The following is an 18,455-nucleotide window of genomic DNA, read 5'->3' as shown; positions in this document are numbered from 1 at the left end:
TGTGACCTAAAAACTTGTGCAAAAGTTCAAGAGGTGTGAATACTTTTGATTCAGAAACCAAAACAAAAATGATGAAATGCAAGTATGAAGGTAACAGCAGTGAATAATAAATCTATCTGGGATCATCAATGTTTTTTTTTTGTTTGTTTGTTGTTGTTTTTAAAAAAACAAATCCTGTAATAGGTCTAAGTGATTGTTCTTAGAATGCCACGTTCACTCCCTGTGAGCAGAAAAAGTATTCCACTTGGAGAAGCAAACACACTTATCCAGATGTGCAGCAGAGTGACCACCATGTGGAAAATGTGGCTCCAGGAAACACAGACATTTGACTAATTAGCTCAAAGCTTCGCTTACAAATAATCAGGAGACTTTCTGCACATCAGATCCTATTGGGGCTCGCAAGCAGCAACAGATTTGATTTGTTGGGTGTTATGAGTGAAGGTTTAGCTTAAATAGATAAACAGGTTACCTGAAAGTTGTCTTGAAAGCTTCCAGAGGAAAGCTCTGCTTTTCCGTGCTCCTCATCTGTTAGAGAGATCAACATGAGTTTTGTTAGCTGTGGTTTCTATAGCAGAACCATAATGAAGTGTTGGTTTTTAGCCTTTCTGGAAACACCAAAAGGAAAAACATTTAGGTTAGGAAGTTATGAATGATTTTCAAAGTGTAACATCTTTCGGATAATTACTCCTTGGGGGGAAATTTAAAAATAAAAACATGTGCAAAAAGGTTTAAAATCCCACAAGATATTTGGAGCAAATGCATTAGAAACAGTGTGAAACATGGAGGGGGAAAAAATTAAGCAAAAATTGTTGAGGAGATCAGAAAAAAACTACCATCATTCAGATCGCCGTTCCTTTTCTCCTGCATGGCCTGTTCAAAGCTGCTGTGAAGAATCTTGTTCAGGATGCTGATCCACTCCTCCATTTCTGCTTCGCTGTCGGCAGCCAGCAGGAACGTGCTCTTGTCCTGCATCTTGAGCTCAAATGCAAACCGACGCACTTTGCTATTCTGAAAGGACGCGAGTAATCCTGAGCTTTATCCTCAAGTTTAACTTTCAAAGAATCTGTGCGCAGGTGACGTTACCTGAACAACACCCATACATGAGTCGAGGAAAATGGTTCCTTTGGGTTCCTTGGAGGTGTTTTCATCTTTATAGAAGTTGAGGTTGTAGGAGCCGTCACCCAGCTGAGCCAGATGGAAGTATCTCCTCTTGAAGGACTGGAGGATGAAAATAGAGGCTGTGAAAACCACAGTGTTGTTTATCGGTTCAATCTAAAAATAAAGAAGGAACGGGGCCTGGGAACGCTCCGTGGGTAGTAGTGAAACGTCAAGGGCTATCTATAGCGAGGCCTAATCTGATTTCCAAATGTGCAAGGGAAAAATACAAACATTATCGCCTTAAAAGTCATTGAAAACATGAGGAGAAACAGAAAAGCGTTGATTATCGAGGTACGTTTTCATCTGGACGTGGGTAGAATGAAAAATAAACAACTATATGTAGTTTTAAAGTTCTATGCAAAGTCGCAAACTTTTTTCAGCGAAATATAGGAGCTTGTTTTAAGTAAATAATTTAATATTGATTTTTTTTTTTTAGTGTTCTCTCTCCCGGGGTATTTTTTTTTAAGGACATTTTCCCCATGTTATAATTAAATGATCTGCTAGTGGAGATAGTACTTTTCATCAATAATAAGGGATTATTGTCTTAAAACAAGCTGCTATATGTTTCTGAAAAGTTATTTGTCAGTCAGTTTTGCTTTATTTCAAGCAAACCAAAATTTGCAGTATAAACTAGAACAAAGGTTTTGTGTTTTTGAAAACTGAGACAAGTGAGGATGGATGTGGAACTGAGATTTTTTTATTTAAGGGTAACATTTCCTCAAGAACGCTCACCCTCATGGTAACACTAATCGCACTGTTCATGTTGCCTTTGTAGAGCCAGCCATGCTTCGACACGCCTCCCTTTTGAGATCCAAGAGAGGCTGCATCCTGGAGGAGATGGAAAAAAAAAAAATGTTTTATTTAGGTAAATACTACTTATTATGTCTCTCTAAAGGAGAAGAGGATCAACAGGATTTCCTGGGTGAGGAGAGATGTTTGGAAAGTCTACCTCGTCTTTTTCCACGTCTTCGTCCACTTCAAACACGTGGGCAGCAAGTTTCTCTGGTCTCAACACCTTACTGAAGGAGAAACGTCACATTCATTTCACTTAGTTCAGTTTAAACTTCCTCTTGTCATACAATCATTTTTCATTATATATATATATATATATATATATATATAAAATCATTACATTTTTCATTATTCATTCGCACTGCTACAACCGCTATCAATTGTGACTTTAAATCATGACTAAGAAATTCAAAGTGTATATTTTTCAAATGAATATCCGTGGTTTCTGATTAGTTAGTGCAACTGAGAACTCCTTCCTGAAGTCACAGCAGTATGCAGCGGCAAAAAAAAAAATCACACAATTTGAGTTTGTATGTGGTGGACCCACAAAGTAGTGCATAAGAAAGATAAAATGACTTTTTATTCTTCAAATTACAAATTGGAGGACCAAATTGAAGAGAAGGCTAAAACTAATATTTTTGTGGCAGCATCATGTCAATAGAGTTGATGTTCATGGCCTCTCTGTGTGAAATATGTGCAGACCTAGCAGGAACATACCTAAAGAGACTTTAAGGTGCCGATTAAAGGGGGTGGAATACAAATGTACATCACACTTATCAAATGCTTATTTGCAAAAGAAAAAAAGAAAAGGTAAACAATAAAGTACTTCCCTTCCACTTCACAACTATGGAAGGGAAATACTACTTCCCTACTTTGTGATTGTTTACTTCATAATATTCCTGCAAGATACAATGGAGTTTGTGTTTACATGACAAAATATGGAAACTTTCAAAGAGTGTAAATACTTTTCAGAAAGTGCGTTTTGCAACCCCAAAATCACACAAACAGTACTAATAATACAAATGCATTTTCAACCTTTTAGGGAAACCGCAGCTTTTTATGAAAGTTCAACTCAAACAACGCACCGTTTGCCCTTTGACCTTTACACAACCCAACATTCTCTGAGGAACTACTTCTATAAACAGTCCAAGCCAAGGTCAGGATTTATCTGGCTTCTGCCCTGCCATGACTTAAACATCACACAACATCTGCAGAGTCACTTCCTGCACTCAAGGAAAGCGGCTTAGCCAAGGACGCCCAATGCATTGTTGGAATTTTCCTTTTGTTTTAATGGCATTAGTCAACATTGCTCCTAAAATAGCTCTCTGTATCGGGGTATGAAAAACAAAGGAAGTCCTCTATTGTTGCTGTAGTACCTCCATGGCAGGTGTCCTTGCTGCTAGAGCTCTGGCTACTTCAGCTACAGGGCGGTAAACAAAGGGCAGGGTCACTGAGCACAATAACATTTACTAAAAGCCTTAGAGGGAACATCAGGTAAAGAGAACATATATTTATAGATCCTACAGTCTCATGAGTAACATTGAAATTAGTGACGATTATGAGATGAACAAACATGTTTAAAACAGAACTACAAGTTGCCAAGACAACTAACATACTAACATTTCAAGTTTAGAGATAAAAACAACAAAGTCTAATGGAATTTGCAAAGTGCAACTAAACTGTATCTTTAATCTGACCTTCCATAATAACCAGTCTGCTGCAAAGACTTCCTGTTTCCTCATTTCAGTCTGTATATTTAAAGCTTCAAACACTGCACTTTAGCTTAGGGCGTTTATGGTCAAAGAATAAGCCTCGGTTAGCACATCTGAATTACACACACTCACTGTGGAAGCTGGCGAAAGTCTCCAGAATACTCCTCATACTTGTAGTTGACCACATGCCAGTCAGACTTGTATGTTTTAATACACTGCAGAGAGAAAGGAATAAAAAAAGGGTTAGAGGTTATAAGATGAGAGGAAATTAAGTTGAACTGAAGTGGGTTTAGTTACGGCTAAATGAATAAAACACATTTTTATTTAAATGTTGAAGAGGAGCTGCTGCTTTGCTCAAAAACATCAGAGGAAGTCATGGACTTTCAAATATTTCCAGACAAATATTAAAAGTTTAGATGTGCAAAGTTCTGCTTTCGTATCTGAAACAAAACTGTTAGCGAACTTTCACGTTTAGAAAAAAAAAATCTTAATTTTCAAGTAGCCTAGTTAAAGTTCCAGGCTTCAAATTAGTGGCATGAGCTTAAATGCATTGCCCATGCTCAGAACTCTGTAAGGAGAAACATCGAAATTGAAAAATCTGATAATGGCAAATTGCAAAAACGTGCAAAATACAGCTAATAGTAGTATTTCTTATCTCAATGTGTTCTTCAGCTCTCTGAATTCCTCAAAAACAAAACAAACAAAAAAACTATAGAACCCACAATGTCCAAGACAAAAGGTCAATAAAAGTGGAAAAAAAATTTCAGGGTAAGAAAAAAAAAAGAAGAAGAAGAAAACATCCATCTGTATAAGTAACCCCAGCTGTTCCAGATGGAGTTATGATGTAATGCCCTGCTACAGCAGCGGGGGACTATCATGTACTGTGCTCTATATTGAGTCGCATCCCAAGTATCTAGAGCACAGATTCTCTGACACAACATGGGGTCAAGTACCAACAAAGTATGGATTCCATCTCTGGACAATCCACGGCGCACTTACTGTCAGGAAATCAGAGGGTGGAGAACACAAATAAAAGTTCACATGAAGGCCAACAGCGACATTCCAAAATGCGCACCATATGAGTTTTCTCTCTTCTCAAAGCCAAACGAATGGCATTTGTTATTCTCAACAACACTCTCGGAAATCAAACCAGCTTTACCTGCACAAGAAAATCAAAGCTTTGATTAGCTTAATGTTTCAATCAAGAGTCCATCTGGTCTGAAAGGTATGAATTCCAGGTGCTCTAACTACGGCAGAAACAAAGCAAATTGTGTTTGGCTAAAAGTAGATCAAACTTGGCAGCACATCAGTTGAAAGGACATTGCAGGGTTTCAGTCAGAGCCTCGCCTTTGGCACTCAGGGAGGGATTTAAAATGGTCAAAGCAGGCTAGCATCCATGCATGTATTGGTTTTACCTCTTGGACAAACAGAGAGGAAGCTTCTTTCTCAGCAGTCTCTGGCACAGTGGAGAGCAGAGTCCGTCCCTGGCGCCGCAGGGTGGAGATCTGAAGGGAGAGAGGCATGAAAAACACATCACACAACACATCCATTCTGTCAGGCAGCAGGGCAAATTGCATTTTACAAGACCTCAAAATTACAAAATGTACTGATCCCCTTTAATTAATTAACTAAACGTCTTTCTAAGTCTTTGGGCTTCCAAAGGTATTTCAAGGTCAGAAGGGATATTTATAAAAACCCTCCAGCGAGTTCTACATCTGCCCCAGGGTCACCCTGAAAACCTTCAAAGGGAGAAGGCCAGGAGGCATCCTCATTAGATGCCCAAACCATTACAGCTGGTTCAGCTGAAGAAATCCTCTAGGATCTGTGGAACCACAGAAGCAGGAGTTCTTCTGGTTCCTGGATGCTTCTTTGCTTTTTAAGAAGTCTCCAGAGACAATCAAGACCGAAGGCCTCATTTTAGCACTTTCCATGCTAATGTCTGCAACTGAAATCAACAACACTGGTTGAATCGCAACCATCAAGCTATTGTGCAACTGCTTTTTATTTCAATGGCCTCTGAAGATACGCTGCTATAAATAAACGACATGCCATTGTATTACTGTTTAGGTATACTTGAGAGTATGCTGTTTGATCATTAGCAAAACAATGATCGATAGATTTTTTTTTTTTTTTTTTGCCATTTTGAACACCATGATGCATATATATTTCTAATATGCTCCACTGATACTGAATTTATGACAATTCTATTCAAATCTTGCATCAAAAACAAAATAATAACGTTGCTTCATCTATGCAGATGCACTCTCTGTAATGAAAACGATTCAGTCACCTCGACATGCCGATTGCTTAGAATGGGTCTGCCTTACAACAACGCTAAGTGAAAATTTCTAATCTTTATGTAAAACACCAAGTCACTATTTCATATGTATATGTATTCATTTCATTAATTTAATTGAATACATTCTTATAAAAATCACTTCCAGTGTGTTTGTGTGTTTTACATGCTAAACACACTGACCCATTAGTGACCAATAGTACATCAATGAATGTATTTAGCAAATAGGAGAAAATAAGATGAGCTGACAGAGTAAGGAATGACTGCTGTAGGATCTGAGTCAATCCAGTCAAACTCCAGACCCAATTATTTCCCCTCCTAGCCTTATAATGTCAGACAGAGTAGAGTATGGGTCCATAGGAAATATGCCTCAGGCTGTGAAGGCTATTGAGTCGGAGGGTCTGCAAAATTACTAGAGGCTGCCACTTCCTTTGCTTAAGACGAGTGCTCTGGTTTTCAACTCAGCTCACAAAAACGCAGTTGGACGCAGTGACACAATGACCTCGTTTGTCACGAGTCGCTTGTTCATACACTCTTGAGCTCACAAGGTTTTAACCGTTCTGCTATATTTTGGTTTGTACACAGGTTTTTTTGGCTATCAAAATCATATTTTGCTCAATCTGGAAAATTTACATAGTGTTCTTTGATTTCCTTTTCTTCTTCGACTTTAAATACATCTACATTACATTGTCTTATTCTGGCTGCTCCCTTTAGGAAGCACCACAGCAAATAATTTCTTGTCCATAATTAGAAACTGTATGACATGCAGATTCACCTGTGTGTGTATTCTGACTTTCTTCAAGTGACACTAATTCCCCGTTTGTCCAAATCACACCATCACTATCCCAGCTTTTGTCCACCTTCTCTTTTCACTCACTATAGATCCCAATGTCATCTGCAAACATCCAAATAGATCTACAATGTAATTGAATCTATTACATTTTATAACTACACACAGGTTGACACTATTTGCAAATCAAGTGCTTTGTGAAGATAATCAGTAACACTGGATTTTATTTTAATCTCAGTGTAAAGAGGATTGAATACGACAAAGACTTTTATTTTTATATGATTTATAAAGCAACTAACATCTTCCTTCCCCGTCTCAATTATGCACTACTCTGTGTCAGTATATCACATATAATAAAGTAGAGTGAGGTTTGTGGTTGGAATGTGATGAAATGTGAAAAAGTGGTACAGGGAGCATGAATGGTTTTGCCAAGCACTACATCAACAAAGAGTAAATCCATAACCACACATTTAATCTCTTTCCTCTAATCAAATATCCTTCCTCTTTGATAGGTTTGGGAGGATGTGTGTTTACAGAGAAATTAGGGGTTTTCAGTTCAGCATGTCCCCCACAAATGCAGGACAGTGTTGTGTGGAACTTTAAAATCCTTGTAAATTCAGAAAAACAGAGGGGAGAGCACTGATGAGTCAGAGCTTTACGACTCTGGCCATTATTAAACTCTGCTTACAGGGGCATTATTATGGGTTTTCCAAGCACATAGTATCATTTTGTAGCACAATCAGTTCTTATAAAAAAATCAAAGAAATTTGACTTCAGCACTTAACATCTTCAAATTGAGCCACCGTCTCTTTAAAAACTCACTACAACATGGCTCCTCTATTAACCTTTTAAGTTTTTACCAGCCTTGCACTCAGAAGTAGCTCATATGCCGAGCTTGGCCGATGTGCAGTTGTACAAGGTGTTTGCTAATTGCTTCTGGCTAGTCTGAAGGAGCTGAGTTGGGGAGGCTGCTCGGAGAAGCTGAAGCTCAGAGGTGGCGCCGGGTCCAAGCAGGCGTTTCACACAGCTGAATGGTTGAGAGTAAAGGATTTCTCAAACATGCATGAAAGAATCAAGGCAACACTCCAGGTGTGTTTTTGATGAGGGAATAACATTACAACATTATGTAAAGCTCAAGAAAGTTTATTTAAAATAATATTGTTGCTGTAAAGATTCCCCTGTTGATGAGCAGCAGAAAGGTGGATCAATCGAAAGCTTGATGTAATTATTATTTCAACAACAAGAAACTATTGAACTAGCTCTACCTCCAACTTAATTACTCAGTTGAGTCAGGATTATCTGAATGCAAACATCACTAGTACACAGTAACGCTCAAATCCAGATGCCTATAGCCTAAGTTTTACTTGGTAACCAACGTACACAGTTCCACACTTTTTCAGTGTTGACTGAAAGAAAAAAATGTGGTTTTGTTTTTATCCTCCTAAAAACATACCAAACTGTGAACCCCTACTCTTTAAATCAATGTTTATCAGTGTTGGAGTGCAGTGCTTGTTCTCGCCACACCCATGTGTCTGGCTGTTTTAATGCTTTGTGTCTCTCCACCCAGTGATGTGAAACATGTGGTGGGTTGGACAGATGGACAGACTGGGTCAAACCACACACACACTTGCATACACACAGGAACACACAGTGGTTGTGGACAGTTACTAACAGAGACAGTTCCATAGTGAAAACCACCAATCATCGACTGATTGCGCAATAATCTAGGAGTAGGCTGGATGTTCCTTTATCAACACTGCACTTGGATTCAATGTATTTTAGTTCATATCCAACGATGAGTGTATTTATTTCAAGGTAGCCTCATCTAGTTTCACCATTTCTACTGCAAGTGATAACTGCAGTAAAAACTAAGCAGCAGATAAAGGTGAATACCTGAGTGAACTAACTTTAGAAATAGCGTTTGAGAATTTGAGAATTCAAGAATTCGAAGTGAAAATGCAAAAGGAGAATTCAAAACAGAGCATTAAAGATACCAAAGATGGAAAAATAGTTCGTATTGAAGAGGCAGACACTTTTATAAACAGCTAAAAATCTTAAAAATCTGAGTATATACATAATTTTAAGTAGAAATACTTCATATTTCTACGCAGGTAACATTAGTTTGAATGTAAAATATATTTCCCTATGCATCTTATTGCTTAATAAAGTAATAAATCCATCAACATGCTCAGAGTTGCTCTTGCTCACCTGGAAGTCCTCCGTAGGGAACTGCAGCATATCACGCAGAACATCACTTATGATCTGGGTCTTCCTCTGGAGGAGAACATTCTCATAGTCCAGAGGCTCTATGATCTTTGGTTTTACCTGTGGGAACGAAACACAACATTAGGCCAGCCTTTTTTAACTTTCGTTTGATTTATCATAAAGGAACTGTGCCTGTTCGACAACAGCAACAACAACAGGACCATTTCATATGTTCTGGACGCATTCACAATGGTAAATCTGTAGCATTCACAGCGTGCGGACAACAAGTTGCTATTGTCCTTTCACTGGCAGCTCTAGATACAGGAACTGGCACAATGAATATGGGCAACAAGAGAAGGAGATGCTGGATGACGGAGATTGTGTGAGTATTTGTACCAGTCACAGTCTCACAGGCTCACGTTCAGTATCTAAAGAAGTGGCCACTGCAGCTCATGGAATCGTTTTTTTCTCAGAAGTACACATTACCTCTTTATACCAGTGTGCAACAGAGACAGATCTACACCAACTGGCCACTTTATTGGCTGTACCTTGTTAGTACTCATCTTCAGAACTGCTTCTATCCTTTTATTCAGTTACATTCCTCTGAGATTTTGGCCCCACAAAGCATTACACAGTTGCAGAGAATTTGTCCGTAGCACATCCATCTATCACATCCCGAAGCTGCGGTGGAACTGTATACTCCCTAAATAAGACTCTTCACTCTAGATGATATCATTGAAGCAAAAAGAACTGCCTAGGCATTGATGTTTGACAGTAAGTAAGATAGCAGAGCTCAGTTCCTGATGTTATACTCCCTTGACACTGCAGACCTCAGCTGTTGCATTCCACAGGAAAACCCCTGAGATTGGTCTCCCTTAAAAATAACCTTATCAACTGGGATTTAGGTATACAAACCTCGAAAAATGTGGATGTGTTTTCTTATTAAAGTTTGAATATTTTGACATATGAAAAACACATGCAGCCTAGCTTAGATGTGTTAGGCTAAGCTAGGCTATCAGTGCATCAGAACACAATGATTGGGAATTCACCTAATGAAGCCTATACCACTGAAACATAAGGCAAATATGCAACAGTATTTCAAACATAATCAAAAGCTGAAGAATGAATTTTATAAGCCATAGACAAGTAAACAGCTAAGCATAGTCGCAATTACGGGATCATTTTTGGCATAGCATCTTCAACAAAATGTATAAGTTTATATAAGATTTGCAGCCCAGGTAGAAAGGTACTAGTAGGCAACAAATGTATTGTTAGATCAGACACTCTGCTTACTGAGGCTGTTAGTCTGAGCCATGTTCATTATGCCTACAACAATACAGATAATAGATTATGGAAAAATTGTAAGTGGACTTAAACTTTATAGTGCTTTTTAGTCATACTGACCAGCTGAGTCACATTCACTCAAACCTTCAGCAATATAAAGATGAAGTCGGTCTTTTAAGGTCTATTGTCTCGGCCAAAGAGAATTACACATGTAATGGGGCAAAACCTCAATCAGACCAATGACCACAACCATATAATACTAAGCTACGTGGCTGGTAGACACGGAATTGATTTATATTATTTGGATTAGCCTCTTGGACTTGATTCAACAAACACATGAGGCCAATTAAACACATGTCTGGCTGTAGATTTAAGTTTTGATTTATTTAAGCGATTTTCCCAGTGATCCAATGCAATGACCCTCATCCAAATTTCTCAGCCCTGTGGATATTAAAGATGGCCTGATAAGCATAAAGTTATAAGCTACGGTTTATAATGGGATTCTGGCCAGGCAGACAACCAGCTGTGAACTCAGTGGCTTTGCAGGGTAACTTGCCAGTAATTAACTCGCATTAATGCATTTCATATGTGAGTCTGAGGTTTATTGTGACGACATCGTTGATTAAAGAAAAACATTCATTTGAAATTAAAAATAAAATTTTGTTTTGCTAACTTTTTTTTTTATTATTATTTTAACAGAAAATTTTAATCAGACTGGCCAAAATTTTGGACTCTGGTGCACAGGAAGGGTTAACAAACAAAAGAAGCAACAAGTGCTCCACTTCCAAAAAAAGATTGGCTCCCATGAGAGGCATAGAGTCAAGCTGCTACTTCCCATCATCACGTCGGGGCCTTTGAAAGATATTTAAAGCAGCTTCTGAAGGATTGAACACAAAGCAGAATAGGAACGTACGTACTCACCACTGGCACCTGTGGCACTCCTTCAACTTCTGCCTCAATCTCAGCCAAACTTTTGTACTGCTGTGGACTCTCTATCACCATCTCCCTTTTAGGGGCTTTGGCTGTTCGACACTGCATGGTGGTCAAGTCCTGCCAGTGCACACCTTATGGTCAGGCATAGGATGGCATTTCAGAAAGCTGTCTTCTGTCTCCGAAACTTTCAAGAGCTTTGATGACGTCCAGCGAGTTTCCCTCTTTTTACTCAACCATGGGCCCGGCCTCCCTCTCCCTTTCTCTCCCCTGCTCTGTCTCTCATCAAGAAACACACGACTCCTCCCACCCTCACAGCTGTACGGATGTAAGAATGTGCGCAGCAGGAGCAGGAGAGGACGTACAACAACCCCTCCCTCATTAAAAACTTGGAAAAGACCCATGGATCACGTCATCATGTTCCAGCCCCACCTGCCTATTTATCTACAGTCTCGATAAAAAAGAAGGACATCCTCTCTGGACCATGACACTCAACCTCAACCGTACAAGACATACGCACGAGGATGATGAATTTAGAAAAACACTAGATAAATTGAAGAAATTTTGTGAGAAAAATCAACAAAAACGTTGTCCGTTGTGAAAACATATTGCTCATCAGAACAGTATATTAATAAAAACAGTTCAGCACAAACCATGAGATTTCTTGAACACTGGGATGGATGAGGGTCAATGAGACGATCTACCATAGCAAACACAATGCCTTTTAGAGATAACTAAATACAGCATATCAATACAAACACCTTCCATCTGTCCAGCATGGGGGTGGAGCACTGACAATATAGTCTATTTTTGTAGGCGCCGAGTCAAAAATAAAAGCCAAAATGCGATCCTATTGGTGTGACTCTTGAAGGTTAGCCCAAAAACACGAGGACAAAGTTGTCGGTGCTCCTCTGTTAATGACTGGAAAACCCACAAGGTCACTAAAATAACTGATAAAAGCAACGATAAATAACAATTTGCTGACAGTTAACCAATGAAAACCAGACATTGCTTTTAAGAATGTGGATCAATTTTTAAAAAGAAACTAAAGAAAAAGATCTGGACAAAAATGATGTTAATTTTAAAAACATTGAAAACAATTTGAACACAGGGACATGGTAAGTTAATGTATGTCCTCTAATTAGCATTATCACTGGGGCTGATATGGCAAATTAAAGTTGCAGTACATAGCGTTTACAAAAGTATGTCACTATGTCAATAATCTATGCAAATCTATGCAAATATCAAATACCTGCATTTTCAAAACTACTTGTCAAGTTGAAGAAAACCCCGTTATTTTGCTTTTTCAAGTGCTTCTCATGCAGATTGTTCTTAATGATGAGTTTTCCTGTAAGACAGACTCTACAAAAGCCTCAAAATAACTGAGCAGTAACAGTAACAATATTTCTAGAGTCAACACTGGCACTTCTACTTTTCCTCTGCTTTGAACTGCTTCTCTGGTATATCTACAACATCAGACTCCCACAGCAGGGTCACTTCCTCCTTCTCCAGCTCTAAGGTGCAACACACAATCTCTTGTTAAAGTTTAAGGACTCGGGAAGAGCTTCCCCGGGGTTTCTTGTAACACTCAGCGCTCTCTGTGGACAGCTGCTGGCTTTTCATCTTGTAGCAGAAAAGAAGCCTCGGTTCAGCTGCTCCTCTCACACTGTGTGTTTTAAAACGATGACACCGCTAGCAATCAGACAAAAAAACATGTTGTGTTGTGCACAGCGCCCACACATCAGTGATATTTTGGATCTTTCTGACTCAAAGAGAATGATTAATATCCAACTGTCTCCATTGGCAGAGGAGTTCGAAGAGCATCAGAGTGCACAAACTGAGGAAGAGGGGAGGTAGGATGACAAGCTGAGGGGTCAGGATGACTTCAAAGGCTGTCGTTCCTCCGCTGCAGTTTCAGCACCACTGCTGCTAAGAAAGTTTAGCACAAAAGTAGGCAAGCGTGTGCTCGAGCGCGAGCTTTACTTTCTGCACTGCAGGGTTCTCAGATCATTTGCATAAGTTGTTTCAACAGTGCCAGCTTCAAAGGGACAGGCTGAAATGCACCTCTCAGAGAGACCATGTCTTAGAAAAACACTGGAATGGAGCTGGAAGCTCTGAAGCATAACTGACCTGTGTAGCAGTGTAATCGGCTGAAAAAATCCCTCAAAAGACAAACAGATATATCACATCTACTAGTAGATGTGGTGATAGATGTACTCTTAGTTTTGGCACTGCAGCTAATTACCATTCTTCCCCAATTAAAAAATGAGGCTCCATAAGAATTAAATTTTGCCCAAAACCTAATCATTCTACTCTGGTCAAAATCCTAGAATCCACGAAACGGAAGAAAATCTCGGCTAACGTATATGTTACAAATAAAAATCACCATAACAGCAGATATATTTGTCCATCCATCCATTTTCTTTACACACTTGTCCCTCAGTGGGGTCGGGAGGGGTGCTGGTGCCTATCTCCAGCTAACGTTCCGGGCGAGAGGCAGGGTCACCCTGGACAGGTCGCCAGGCTGTCGCTGGGCAACACAGAGACACACAACCATGCACACACACACTCACACCAATTAACCTGACAATCATGTTTTTGGACTGTGGGAGAAAACCGGAGTACCTGGAGAAAACCCACCATGCACAGGGAGAACATGCAAACTCCATGCAGAAAGACCGGGGCTGGGAATTAAACCCAGAACCTTCTTGCTGCAAGGCAACAGCTCTACCAACTGTGCCACTGTGCAGATATATTTGTCACATTTAAAATTGGTTTTGATAAAGCTCTTGTGACTGGTTCACTGGAAGGACACAAATGAAGCCACAGTTGCTCATTTTCTTAAAAAAAAAAAAAAAAACATGCAGCAAAATCCCCTTAAGCTGGTGTTTCCTGTTGCTACTCCTTTAAAAGATTCATCAAAGCTTCAAAGCTTAGAAAGCCTCAAACTGTTTAAACTGATCAGGTTATGTAAGTCCTATTTAGCAGGTAACTTTTTAAAGTGTTGTGTGTGAAAATATAATACAGATTCAGGGTTTTTTTTTCCACCTGAAGAAGCATTATTTACTGCTGAAAATTAGAGAAAGTGTTTTATTTAAAATAGCCCATATTGAGGCTTTACTATCGTCCATTATGGCTGTAATATGCTGCATCACTTCTGCCCCTACAGAGCCAAAAGTCATATGGTGACAGTGTCACCAGCACTGCATGATAATCAGCCCGTTGTCAAGATGCCGTCTGCACTGAGGTCACCCTCTCTCATTATCGGCACTCTCACACCATCAAACTTCCCAGAGCTACCCACTGGTACCGTGTTAGTGATACCACAAGTGTTACTTTGTCTAAGAAAGTGATCATACACGGAGTGAGAACAAATCAATTCACAGGGCCATCTGTGGAAGAGCTTAGAAGAAAAAAACGAAGCTCTCACAGAGGGAAGAAAGAGGGGAAAGGGGCTGGAGAGGGATGACGTCCATTTGTTTTTACTCAGCTTGAACCAATTAGATCACGTGAGTCCCCTACACCCTTCCCAAGAGGTGCGCCCAAAGCCCCATCGCTTGCGAACGTAAGAAGAGACGAAGCTCTAAAAGTCTAGAGAGAATTGCATAAGGCCGGGTTTGACGTCATGTTTGGGAGTCAACCGTTGCTACAGGCTCCCTGAAGAGACAAAGTGTCATAAAGCAGAGAAAATCCAACCTGTTGTACACCTTTTAATAATAATAACACACCTAAATCAATTGATCTGTCACAAAGCTAATGAAATGTAAACACTTTCTATTAAAGTGGGAGCAACAAAGCATTAAAACATAATAAGAGCAAGAAAACACATCTGACGCAACTTAATATGAGAGATGGGAGTTTCCTTAGTGCTAATGACATCAGACTTCTCATAGGTACTCGCATCTCCTGAAGTGCAGAAAGTCCCTGAATAGGCTTGCCTTGCAAGACGATGTCACATACAGACACAGCTGTGTCTATGCCCCATTATAATGACAATACATTTGCTAATTTCTTAATTTAACAAAAACATATAAAAAGCCAAGCAGTAGGCTATTCCGAGGTTGCAGTGATGTCATACTTAAACGTTTCAGATAATTAAACAATTTTAATATCAGGCAGAAAGAACCTGAGTAAAAACAAAAAACGTTTTTATGTTATGAAAAAATATATTATCAAGCCTTATCTGAAAATATGATTTCTTCATCTCTTAATTCTAGATACTGTGCCCAGGTTAGAGCAGCTGGTTACAACAGCAGTCATTTCTGATCGTCCATTCAGCGCTCCACCATTCCACCCATCGTATAAAGGGAGAGCTCACATTGTTACCAATGTAAGGTCCTCATTGTCTCTCGTGGGTATGATGTTCAGTCTTGGCACTGGTCCTGTTTCATTTCAGCTTCCAGGAAATGTCAGTTCCTATGCAACGAGGTACCAGAAGGAGGTGCTAACAGCAATACCTGGTGTAAAACAGTTGGGCAAATGTTGGATTTAGGATCTACGCTCATATTTAAACAAAGCAGAAGAACAAAATTAAAGACTGAGTGACTCAACCAGCTGTTGTCACCGTGGACAGTTATCAGAGATCCCATTTAGGAATGGATTAAAAAAACGCTCACTTGGTGGCAAATTTATCAATACACCAACACCATCAACCTAAACCATTGAGTGAAGACAGGATAGAGTAATGTCTTAATGTTTTGTGGAACAAATTCTAACCAATCATCTGAATTGTATAACAGAAATTAAGACTCAGCAGACTAGGAATGCATTTCATTTTTCAATGCTTAATATGAGAATGTGTGAAGTGTAGTCTTAGTTTCTCTCCATATTGTGAATTTAGAAGTGGTTTTCCATCAACTTTGGTTGTAATAAGTGTTCATTCGAGCTACTGTTAACATATTATCATCTCAAGCTAGTTGGCCCATTTTCCTCTAATATTAGCAAGGAATTTTCACTCACAAAGAAGATGCTCAATGAACATTTCAATTTGGCAAACTGTTCCAGAACTGGTTAAAACACAACAACTTTGAGGCTAAAGTAGAGCTATTGTTTACCAGAGCGGTGGTTGGTATCCATTGATGAGATCCCCAAAGACTCTGCGCTTCTTCTTCGTCCTCCAGAGCCCCCAGTTCCACTGAACCTTTGACATAAGTACAGTTTCTCTCGAGGATGGAACGCAACCCCTCCAACAGAACCACACTGGTTGTGCAGCCCATGATGAAAACGGACACTCGCTTCCACGGTGATCAAGAGCCTCCACTGCAGGTGGCAGTAGGATCAGAAGCCCCAAACATATCTTCCGAACTTTACCTTTGTCTTAAATCTTTGTCTTAAATCGAGGCAAAGCCTTTTTTACAGGTGGACTGAAAGGGTCCACATTCACGGTTGAGGAGACTCAGAATTATCCACTGTTGCAATTATCCAAGACTCTGTATATCGGAAAGCAGAGAGTCTTGGGAGACGGGTCGGCGAGTTGTATCCTCCTGTGTGATGCTCAGCAGGGACGAATGAGGGATGAAGGATGGTGTGTGTTCATTCAGTCCATTCATTCGAAGCAGGGCGTCAGCTTGACTCTTCTTTCTTCCTCACTCCTGCTGGGGGGGATGATGCGAATGTCGAGGCACTTGCTCCTTCTCCAGTTTGCCTTCTCTCCTCCTTTTCCTCACCCTTGTCATCAATCACTCAAGCCAACCGCTTTCGTTTCTTAACTCCTTCGTCTCTCTCCTGCTCTCAGTCGAAAAGCCTAGTCACTTCTCTGACTCTGCAGTGCTTTCTACACAGCATAAGCAGACTGTTACAAAGACGCACACACACAAACTAGCCCCCACATAAATCAGCTGGTGCAGACAATGTTTTACTCTTTCTCCCTGCGTCTTTCCCTCCTTCCTCTTTCTCCCACTGACAGTGGTATTACAAGTGTTGTAGTCATCCTTCTGATGTCATACGAATATTCTCAAGGGGAATTACAAGGAATAATTATACTTCTTTTGTCTTCGCTGCAGGCTAGCAGATGTTAACACTAAAAATTAACCAATGCATTGTCTCTGAATTCGAGCAAAACAAGAACAAACTTTTCAGATAGTTAGTTCTCGGTCCAAACACATTTATCATGAAAGCATTTGATGCTTTCCCATTCATACATTTACAGTCTTCTGTCTTTTTTTAGTATGTTTTTAAAATGTAGAATCTATTTTTCTAAGATTTTATTTAAGGTTTATGGGATCGCCTCTGGATGGCGAGAAAAATGGATGTATCGATAATGGGATTAAGTCTGAAAATATGACTATATTTCCATACAAAACCAGGCATGAGACATGCTTAAATCGAAGGTTATACTATTCTAACATATTTTAACGTGTCCCTGTCCTCATATTTTCTTTTTCAAAGACAAGAATAAGACCTGAATCATGTAGGGCTTTTTTATGTAAAAATGTATTGTTTTTTATTAATGACTGTTGGGATATCCTGCAGTTTCTCTCAGATGGTGTAAATATTTCATCAGTATATGACACACTCACCCACTTTTATCCAGCTTTTGCTGAAAAACAAGTGCAACCCAGAACAGTATTGAAAAGTTAAGAGGTAAATCTTGAGAATACTGGTAGCTAAATGTCTTTAGAAGTTTCAAAACAACGGTGCCACATCCAGTGTAATCAACGTTAAATAAATTGGTCCAGATTTGACTAGTTCTTATAAGTTAGGGAAGATTAAATACAGTCTGGAGTCATTAAAAACTCTTTATCGACTCCAAAGCATATGCCAACTTTGCCATTATGTGATGGCTCCGATATTCTTATTCTCGATCAATACATTCTCAAAAAAAAAAATAAATAAATCTAATGCTTCAAAACACAATAAAGTGGGTTTTAAAGAAAATGTAATAATTAGTACACTTTAGTACCATCTGGTTAATCTGTAGCGTTAGCTGGTAAACAGTTAACTACTGTGTGTGTTTTACGCACAGCTAGCTTATGTCTAGATGGGTAAGAAATGTGTCACAGAGGAAAAGAATTGTTAATATGAACAAGAAAAGATTGTTACTTTTTTTGTTACTTTACTAACAAGAATGTACTAAATGATTCCCACAAATTGTTTCATGATATTTTATGGCAAGCAGACCATTTTCTTACAGATAACTTCTAAATGATTAACTATTTCAGCTAATCTCTTTGTCTCTGATTTCCATAGTTCACAACAGCTCAGGTTCATTTTGCTTTGAAAAATTACTTTGGTTAATGCAAAGCTACTCTGTGTGTTCTCCAGAGTAGCGGACAGGAAATTAGCCGCT

The 18,455-nt window shown here is 39.3% G+C and overlaps 1 protein-coding gene across 11 annotated transcripts in view; it reads right to left on the bottom strand.

The window, feature by feature from the left end:
- The window catches only part of LOC103147170 (dedicator of cytokinesis protein 9-like), a 46,986-nt gene that overhangs the window by 20,999 nt on the left and 7,532 nt on the right, over window positions 1-18,455 (bottom strand). For 4 of the 11 annotated variants that reach the window (XM_016678180.1, XM_016678181.1, XM_016678184.1 and 1 more), the window contains exons 1-9: window positions 16,222-16,985; window positions 8,957-9,073; window positions 5,078-5,167; window positions 3,795-3,877; window positions 2,108-2,177; window positions 1,891-1,986; window positions 1,084-1,218; window positions 834-1,008; window positions 470-525 (exon numbers count right to left, since the gene is read on the bottom strand). In XM_016678180.1, coding sequence (XP_016533666.1) covers window positions 470-525; window positions 834-1,008; window positions 1,084-1,218; window positions 1,891-1,986; window positions 2,108-2,177; window positions 3,795-3,877; window positions 5,078-5,167; window positions 8,957-9,073; window positions 16,222-16,383 — 984 coding nt within the window. In that variant the 5' untranslated portion in view covers window positions 16,384-16,985. Of the gene's footprint in view, window positions 1-469; window positions 526-833; window positions 1,009-1,083; window positions 1,219-1,890; window positions 1,987-2,107; window positions 2,178-3,794; window positions 3,878-5,077; window positions 5,168-8,956; window positions 9,074-11,158; window positions 11,382-16,221; window positions 16,990-18,455 lie in introns of those variants that run through there. The other 7 variants (XM_016678182.1, XM_007565383.2, XM_016678187.1 and 4 more) reach the window with 3 other exon arrangements.

The sequence above is a fragment of the Poecilia formosa genome, unplaced genomic scaffold, assembly GCF_000485575.1.
Source record: "Poecilia formosa unplaced genomic scaffold, Poecilia_formosa-5.1.2 Scaffold175, whole genome shotgun sequence".
NCBI classification, from domain to species: domain Eukaryota; kingdom Metazoa; phylum Chordata; class Actinopteri; order Cyprinodontiformes; family Poeciliidae; genus Poecilia; species Poecilia formosa.
This window is presented reverse-complemented; position numbering and strand designations above follow the sequence as displayed.